This window comes from Pundamilia nyererei, unplaced genomic scaffold (genome assembly GCF_000239375.1).
Source record: "Pundamilia nyererei isolate P.nyererei 1_Seehausen unplaced genomic scaffold, PunNye1.0 scaffold00003, whole genome shotgun sequence".
NCBI classification, from domain to species: Eukaryota; Metazoa; Chordata; class Actinopteri; order Cichliformes; family Cichlidae; genus Pundamilia; species Pundamilia nyererei.
Genome location: NW_005187404.1, coordinates 6,003,549 through 6,013,162, shown reverse-complemented (window position 1 = coordinate 6,013,162; position 9,614 = coordinate 6,003,549). Strand labels below are relative to the sequence as shown.

Here is a 9,614-nt window from a genome sequence, read left to right as displayed (position 1 = left end):
ATCTGTGGAAAAATAGAAAACAGGTGCAGCGATTTACTGAAACCTGAAAACATAAATGAAAGAACAGTAGATAAGGAAAAAATATAGTTTACACAACCTAATGAAAATGAAAGTCAATATTTGGCATGATCACCTTCATCCTTCAACACAGTCTGAACTCTTTCTGGAAAGCTTTCTTATAATATCTTTAAGTAGTCTTCAGGAACAGTTCTCCAGGCTTCTCGAAGGTCATTCAGAGCTCTCCTTTGAATCCTGGATGGCTTTTGTTCTTTTCTAGGTGGAGGCAAAAATTCATGATTGATAGTGTGTGTGTGTTATTAGGTCCAGGTATGCTTTGAATGCACTGGTAGTGTGTTTGTGATCACTGCCATGCTGAGAAATAAAGCTGTCATCAATCACACGCTTAGATAGCAATGCATGTTGAATCAAAAGTCTGAGAATACCAATTCTGACAAGATCACCAACACCACTGGTCAATGGCTGTTCACGTTCACTGTTGTACCTCTCTCATTAAAGAGAGGCCCTGAAGGGCCAAATGCATCTCTCAGGTCCTGTGTTGGATGTTTGCTGGATTTTTTCCTACTTCTTAACAGTTTGTGTGTTTTTGTGAGCACTTGCTAGTAACACATTGCCTAAAGATAATATTTGAAATGGATTCTTTGATAAGTTGTCTGGTAAGTGTCAACACTGATTCATCGGTTGAGTTCGAATGACTCATCATTAAGTGACTTAACAAACAAGCAAGACCATTTCAAAAAAGTCTGGCTAAAGACTTTTGCACAGATCTGTGTAACTCATGATGAATTATAATGGGCCATACTAATGTCCTTTGGCACAACCCCAAACTCCAAATAGCTTATAGTGAATGAAATTCCGTGAACACATGCCTTTACCAAGTTACTGCAATATAAGTATAAAAAATAAGAGACACCAACTTTTTTGGATAGGTTAGCTACACAGTACGAAGCAGCCTACGCTCTAAAATAAAGTAAAATAAATACAAAGTTGACATTAAAACACAGAGTCCAATCCAAAACAAAATGACAGAAAATCTCAGAAATCATGCTTTCATGTACTTCTCCTATAATGTGACATTCGCAGCGTTTTATTTTGCCTACATGATCGCTGTACTTCCGCCGTGTAACTAGCTCTCTGTGGCTAACTTGGCGCATTGCACTGTTGAAAGCGGGCGAAGCAGGGCTGTCGAGCCCCCTCCCTTCTACCTCCTTCCACTCCTCCTCCTCCCTTCCCTGCCCCGCTCCCAACATCAGCACCAGGGCTTTATGGACGAGAGCCAATGGCGAGTTGTGCTGCTATGCAGAATTTGCTGTTGTGGCATGTTTGGGCAGCAGTTCAGTGACACAATTCACCATAAATCAAATCTTTATAAATCAAAGTTTGGGAACAGCTTTAGATACATTTATTATTTATTTATTTGGAAAATACGTTGTTAGATGTGTGAAGAGGATCCTCTTGAGATAGACAGCATCCGGTTTCTAATGGGCTCTCTATTAAACCACCATGTTATTCTACTTGTTTACTTGCGTTAAACCAGGCAAACCTCCCGAATAACAAATGCATAAAGGGGGTGATAATGGCCTGTGTTGAACGTCATGTGTGTGTGTGTGTGTGTGTTTCTTAATACATTTCTATTGATTTTCATCATCATTTGATGGTGCATTAGCATTCAGCGGTGACCTGTTATAGGGATGCTGGGTGGAAAGCACTGATAAACGGGGATTCCCTGAATTAAACTCAGCTCTCAGTATGATGTCATGCTATTGAGCTAGTATATTATCTCAGTGTACACGCAGAGGCACGTCTGCTTTCAGTGTATTTTCTTCTTAAAGCATTTACTTAAAATCAGTTGTGTCGTTCACGAGTGTTTCTCTCCTGTTCAGTTTATGTTCAGCTTACAGCACATTTGTAAATATATGACGGGACTAAGGAGTAGTTTTCAGTGCCCACACTCCTGTGATAGATGTGAATGCTGCTGAGACAGAGTAATTTTCCCATCAGGGATCAGGTTGCTGCAGAGGTATAGCTACAGTTAGAGCTCCATCTTGTGGACGTGCAGCGTTTCTGCAAGACTAAGAAAGTAATTTCTCAGTTTTTAACAGGACGACTTGATAATATTTAAAATTTTCCACAGTATTCACACAACTCAGGTCATTGCCTCTTAGTTAAATTACTGGCACATTCATAATGGAAAAATAAGTTCGATGAGTCAACAACGTCGCAAACCGGAACAGTAGTTTTAAAAATATTTTAATTTGTGGAAAATAAATGTACTCCCTTTCTTTGTGGCCTTTAAAAACTAAGATAACCACAACCGTGTCTCCATAGTATAGAGCAAATGCCAAGTTATTATAACCAGCAAATGGTTGGAATATAAATGACAGGAAAATGGTTAAAAAACAACCAGGTTAGTCCAAAGGTCACAAATTATAACCAAAGTTTTTCCGTTTTGCTGGAAGATGTCTCTTCCTTCCCAGGCTTTATGCTAAATGGCTTCTGGCTTCAGGGATATACAGTTTGGTCCACAAGGTTTTGTAATTTTGTACACCAACACAATGGAGTTTAAATCAAATAATCAAGATATGACTAAAGACTTTCAGACTTTAATCTGACTTATAGCATTTGGGTACATATTTTGGCCATGCTTAACAATGGAGTCAAAATACAAACAAATATTAATTACAATTTAATCATAATGCACATCCACAACATATAAACCACAATAAGTCAGGTTTTAACAGTGAAAAGTCCTTCGTTTCATTTTTACACACGTTGTCAGCTATAATTTGGAGTTTGATACAACCTTGCAGTTTATAAGATGGATCATTTTATCAGATACTCTCATGTAGGTGAGTATCCTGTGCAGAGGTTTGATATTTAACAGCTGAATTCTTCTTTAGTCGATCAGCTCTCAGTCTCATCAGGTCAAAACATGCCTTTGTATTTGAGCTTGTCTTCTTCGTTCTTCTCTTCCATACGCATGTTAAGTATGGCCAGTTCCTTCTTAACAGCCTTTTTCATGCCCGGGTTCAGGTCCAGCACCCTGCTGAAATCCTGCCGGGCCTCCGCCTCGTTCCACACCTCCACGTGGGCCTTCCCTCGCAGGTAGTAGGCCTTAACTATGCCTGCAGGACAAATATAAGCTTGTTTGCTTATGCATTTGCAAGCAGGCAGTCATGCGATAGAAATATGCAGCTCTGCAGTGAGAGAAGACATAACTGACATAACCGTTTAGGTCTATGAATGATAAAAACACGCACAGGCACCAGGATCATACTTTAACGGGACTATGCAACCTGCAATTACAAGCGTCATAAAAAAATTCACACGCTCATTCTCACAGTATGAAAACATGCCCGGCATATAAAAAAGCCTGAATAAACTGTAAACCATGTGACAGTCTTTCACAACTGGCTGGAAAGTGTGATAATACTCTTGGCAGAGAATTCTCCCCCTGCTTTAAGATCCCTCGCTTGCTCAAGTTAAAAAGCTTGTGATGAGTGACAAACCTGGGTGCTGATTGATAATGTCGGTTGTGTGCTCAATGACCTCGTAGTACTCCTCCATGCGGAGCAAACATTGGCAGTAGTTAAGTGTTAAAGTGTTGGCCATCTTCTCCAGCTTCAACCATGGGACATCCCATGCTTTCTCCTGATAAGGGAGGAAGAGGTTCAAAGTCATGCCTATAATAATGAAAAATCAGTGCTTTATAAAGGAATTTCTTTATGGAGGAAAATAAAATTCTGCCTTGGATCAATTTTTTCAAGTATTAACCTTGGTCTGAACATTTTTAATGCAGATGATGGCCTCCTTGTATTTCTGTGTGGCTTCTTGGTAACGTCCCTGTTTGTAGAGTTTGTTTCCCTGGCCGTGCAGCACAGGAACGGCCTTCAGCCTCTCCTCATCACTCAGAGCCCACGTCTCCCTGTCGTACTCGCTGGGCTGCTGCACCTGTCAGCCACACATGCACATACACGGACTTCAGTTTTCCATCAATTATACTACAGAGCCGGGATGTCAAACATAAGGCCTGAGGGCCAAAATAGACCTGGCAAAGACTCCAATCCCGGCTACCAGAACTTGTTCCCTAATTTTAAATATTTATTTCTCACAACTCACAAGAGTCATACTGACAGATTTCTTTCATTTACTACAGCAGTGTTTCTTTGTTATGCAGAAAAACTGAGATATACTTTGAAATCTTTTTCTAATACTCAGACATCTCAGGGATTAAGTGTGAAATGAAACTTCTTTATACTGACAGCCCATTTATGATTAAAGTGTACAGTGAGTTTGACATCCCCGTCTAGATATGCTAAACCCCTTTAATGCAAATATATTCCTAATTTAAAAGGCATTTATTTGGTAGGCGAGCTTGCAGGTTGTCTTTCTTCTTTCTCACCTTGAGCAGCTCCAGGACGAAGTAGAGCGGCTTCGGTTCCTTCATCAGCTCATCCAGGTCTTCATAGCCAAGGCTGTGGTAGGCAAACATGTTGGCCATGCCGCACGTATGGATGTGCCAGTCGACTGGGTCTTTGCCCTCAGCGATGCGTCGCATGCTTTTGGACACCAGTGGATAGACACCAGTGTGCTGGAAAAGAGGATCACAAGGTGATACAAGACTTAAAGTGACTGAGGTGGATCACGAAACAGTCCATGACTTTTAGTCTGTGCCTCATGAGTTTGGTGTCTTTGAAATGGCTGTCTGTTAAATATTTATATGTTTTATGGCGATATGGCATCACTCAGCAACTAAAGAAACCACTGTTATCGTGCTGACTGAACATTGCTCATTCATTACATAATTTACACCAAATGAACAGGTTTAAAGATGCTTAGAAGCTGAACTGTGATCACACTGATATTAATTGTGACACTATTAATTCTGCTTTAATAATCCAGCACAGAGATATAATTTTATTGCTTGAAAAGTAACAGGACAACCCTTTGCAACATTCCATACATATTACTTTTAATTGTTTCCCTATTGATCTGTCCAGGGTGTGCCCCGCCTCTCGCCCTGTGGTAGCTGGGATGAGCTCCAGGATGTTTGCCTATTTAATGTGTGTTTCTGTTTTAAATCTTGCCTGTTTTAAGCTGACACGTAAACACAAAGAATTTCATTACGTGACTGCATAATTACAATAAAGAATCTTGAAGCTTTGCACTAAACATTTTACATTGAGTTACTCAGCATTCCCTGGAGCTTGTTTTCTTAACAAGTTATGTTTGCCCTCTGCTGGGTGAAGAGTGGCAGCGCACGACACAGCCAGTGGAGCAGGCTATGTCGTGCAGACGTGTTGTTCGGAGTGAATAAAAGCTCTAAGCCCCATCAAATCTAATCAGAGTGGAGCGGAGTCAGTAGTGCTGATTCAGCAGGAGTCAGAGCCGATTAGGGAAAAGTGAGGCTGCTGCGGATTAATGACAGTATGCCTCGATCCATCTGTCTCTTACACACACACACACACACACACACACACACACACACACACACACACACACACACACACACACACACACACACACGCTAGCATAAAAAGTTAAAAAGTTATGGATTACATAACATGTGACAACATATTCTGAGGTAGCATGTCTATATTATAAAGCCTGTTGCAGGGATCGATCTGTTTATCTGTTAGTTTTTATCTGTCTTTGTTTATCTGTATGACAATTATTCATAAAAACAATAATATATTCAGTGAATTAAAAGTAAAACTTTAGCCGGTACCTGACTTGTTATTATTGCTGCATGAATGTTTGTTTAAAACCACAAAATGATGATTTCGTTTTTCTTCTAACCCAAAGGTTATGAAGACTTGTGTGTCCCATATATACCTTAACCTTCAACCTCTATATCTGGAACACATCTCATCCTGTGTTATTTTGTTTCCTTGTTATTTAAAGCATTGTTTATAACTCACACATCTGCAGCATGATGTCATTCTGTCTGCACGGACACACTTTTCAGACTAAGTTTGGATCAACAGGATGTAATCCACTTTGAGTTAGACGAGTGAGAAAATTAGGGAGCGTGCAATCAAATAAATACAAAACCAAAGCTTTTATTAGCACTTACAACGGTGTCACACCAGAACTCCGCCACTTCACCGATCCTCATAGAGGACAACAGGGTCTCCCAGATGTCCAGCTTAAACATGTTGCCAATCACTATCTCCATGGGTGTTCCAACCGCTTTGCTGTCATCTATCACCGTGCGCTCGTCGTCACACAGCTGCGTGCGGAAGTGGAAGGTCACCTGGATAAATAGTAAGGAGAAAAAGGCCCATGCTGTGTGAATCTGCTACATACAGTAGAGTCGCCTGTTATTTTTTCATATTTGCTAGGAAAATAGGAAATAGTTAAGTGTTTTATTGAAACGTGCAAAAGTAATGGAAAAACACAATATAGAAGGTTTGTACAAAAATGAAGCCACTGTCAATCAAATGCTTTCCTGATGGTGCTGCATGATGGATCAAAATCTGCCTGAACTCATCTGCATTCATAATTTCACCAATTTTAACAAGATCCCCAACACCCTTAAACCACTAAAGAGCCTCTGTGTTCTCCTGAGCTGAACCAAAAATGTCAAATTTGAATTCATCACTCCATCAAACCTGTTGGACCTGATTTTCAGTCCAGTTCGTGTGCAGTTTTGCACCCCTCAGCCTTTTCCCCACCTCTTTCCCTTCTATAAGAATAGCTTATTAACAGCCACCCTTCCACTGATTTCAGATGAGGCTTCAGATTTTCTCCTATTCTTAAAGACTGTTTATGTTATCCGGTGTCTTTAAAGTCTTTCAGGGACACATTGTATACCACGAGGAGATATACCAAGTTTTCAGCTAACAGCTCTTTGGCAATCACCTGTTGGTGCAAAAATAAAATTTTATGTCTGTCAAACTGTGTTATCTTTGGCATTTTCCATAGATTCAACAAAAGAAATGGGAACAAATCATTTGCTTTTGCATCCGGCTGCTGGTAAAAAAGTGCCTAAAGACACAATTTAAAATAGTCTCTTTGCTACGTTGACTGTTGTGTGTAGCCACAACACTGGTTGATCTCTTGACTTAGGTGCCTTTTTATATGACGAGGACTGGGCTGAAAATGTAAAAGCATTTTGTTTGTCCAAAGGAACAGTTTTAAAAGAGCTTCAGAAAGCCTCAAGACCACTTTAAAAATGACAAAAAAGTCTGGCTCCTTGGAAGCAAAAGATAAAGAAATTAAGGTTGACTCAAGATTTTTTACACAGTACTCTACAGAATGGACAAACTGGAGAAAATGATGGCAGTACCTCCCCAAACAGGTTAGTTTACATAACATAGCGATAGCATGAGTGTAAATACCAGAAGAATAAAGTGGAAGAGGAAGTGCAAACGTATTCAAACCTCAGTGATGGGAAAAGATATTATGGTGAAATATGGGTCTGAATAACAGTGAAATTTGAGCATCTCAGCAAAAATGTTACGTCACGAGCTTCACACAGCTCAGTTACTCAACAAAGGAGACAGACAGGAGGAAGGTCACACATGCCAAGGTTGTCTGGTTCTGTAATATCCAAGGAATGGAAACCTTTTAAAAGAACTGTGTGCAAGCTGTAGTAACAAAGAAAAACCAGTTCTTTAATGCGCAGCACCAGTACAATTCATCAATGAGTTCATGACCCTTGTGAAAGGCTTCAGTGGCACATGAGAAACGAGTAGTAAACATTATTAGGAAAACACAAGAACAGGGTATGAGACAGTCAGTTAGCCTCGATCAGGAGTGACACATAATGTAACTGAGATAAGGAGAACTTCATACGTCTTTAACGTCCAAGCCATTTTTTCAAATTCAGTTCTCATTTGAAGAATGTTCTTATAATTTATATTGTCATAAAATAAAATAAAAATCTCATTAAAATGTTATAAACCGCTACATCTTCTATCGACCTCTACTGGCAATAACTTGGGAACTACAGTAACTTGAGCATGCTCATCCCTCTTTGCCCTTCCTGCGGCAAATTATTAAATAATACGCACACAGTATGGAGATAAAATCCACAAATATTTAAAAAGCTAAATATATGAACTTCTGTACTCTGTTGTTCAACTTTCTGAACTGTGTTCCTTTATTGTTAATTTTGTGTATATTAAAATACTACTTCAGGGAAGTGCAACACACAGTTAGCTCCTGAGCTCATTGTGCAGACTGTCATTCTGTTCCTTTGTAATTAAAAAAAGGTACATCTGCTCTGCTTAAAATCAAAATTTGCCACAGACAACAGTGTTATAACACAGAGTCGCTGCCTTCCTTCTTCTGCATGGTCTTGTGATGCTGATGACATTATGATAATTAAGTGCACATATTAAAACTGCAGTTTTAGTATGAGTTATATTTCTCGCTTTGTGAGTTATAGTTTTAATTTAACCTATCACGTGAAAAATGGTCAAATACGATTAATTTTGGGCTCCGGAGACAATATGAAGTCAAATGTTTTTTTATGCCTATCCGTGGTAGAATAATCCAAAAGTTTAAATGAAGTTGGCCTACAGTACCTTCACTCCTGTGACAAACTTTGGAATGTCTCCACTCCCTCCATGCAGGATGGTTTTCTTAATTCCTTCTGATCCCAGCAGGAGTGCGTCTTTCATATCCGACATCTTTACCTCACCTTAAATTACAAAGCATATATCTCACACAGAGGTTTGTGTCTGTGTTGTGATGGGTACAATATATGTAAAAGCTTGTTGATGATTTGGCGGTATCGATTGTGGTGGATTAGTTTAGGCAGAGATAATGAGATTAGAAACTTCTCCTCCTCTCCTTATGTCCCATCATCCCTCTGTAGCACTCATCCCCAGCACTTTCTCTAAACACCAAGAGGACGATAACAAATGAAACAACAATCCAGGACTAGATTTAATTGGGATGGATTTAAGTTTCTTTAGATTTAATGTCAACATTTGCCTGGATGAAAAGTCCTAATGTGCGTGTTTAATTGTGTGTTTGTGCTAGAGATAAAACATGAAAAGAAAACTCTGTACAGGTCTACAAGAGCAAAACTGGAATGGTTTCCATTCCAGAGGAAATTTCCAGGATTTATGTGGATGTGGTGATCCAAACAATGCAGAGAATACTGAGAAATGGTGGAGCAGACAATTACTCTATGGACTCCTTGACCTTGTCTATGAAACATCTGTCTCCCATCTGTGCAGTGCCTGTGTGCATGTGTGCGGGTGTGTTATCCAAGTGCCCCGTACTGTTTGCTAACAAAGTCTGCAAGCAGTTTGAGGGGGCAATTATTCCCAAGCATTACCCAGTGTTAATGTCTTATTCCATACTAATGGCACAAATAGAAAACCCAATAACTGCACCTTGGCAACGCTCACAATTGTGTAACTTTATAGGCTTGTGTTTCCTCTGTGCAACAACATGGAAAAGTTAGTGTTTCGCATTGAATTATCAAGCGAGACAGCTGTCTAATCTCTGTTCAAATAAGACCTCTATATCCCTGGAAAATGCTGCAACCTTCTATCAGGTTTGCCTTCCCCCCCCCACTGATGTGACAAACAGGATTGGGCAATAGTTCGGTATGTACTTGGCAGCTGCTCAAGGTA

General features: G+C 39.8%; 1 protein-coding gene across 1 annotated transcript; it reads right to left on the bottom strand.

Annotated features, from left to right (window-relative positions):
- Nucleotides 1-2,416: 2,416 nt before the first annotated feature.
- aipl1 (aryl hydrocarbon receptor interacting protein-like 1) lies at nt 2,417-8,773 on the bottom strand. Its single transcript, XM_005720774.1, has 6 exons — nt 8,553-8,773; nt 6,095-6,274; nt 4,421-4,609; nt 3,793-3,969; nt 3,528-3,669; nt 2,417-3,143 (listed from the first exon to the last, which is right to left on the bottom strand). Exons 1-6 carry the CDS (start codon nt 8,655-8,657, stop codon nt 2,944-2,946), a joined length of 993 nt encoding a protein of 330 aa, XP_005720831.1. The 5' UTR covers nt 8,658-8,773; the 3' UTR covers nt 2,417-2,943.
- Between the last annotated feature and the right edge of the window lie 841 nt (nt 8,774-9,614).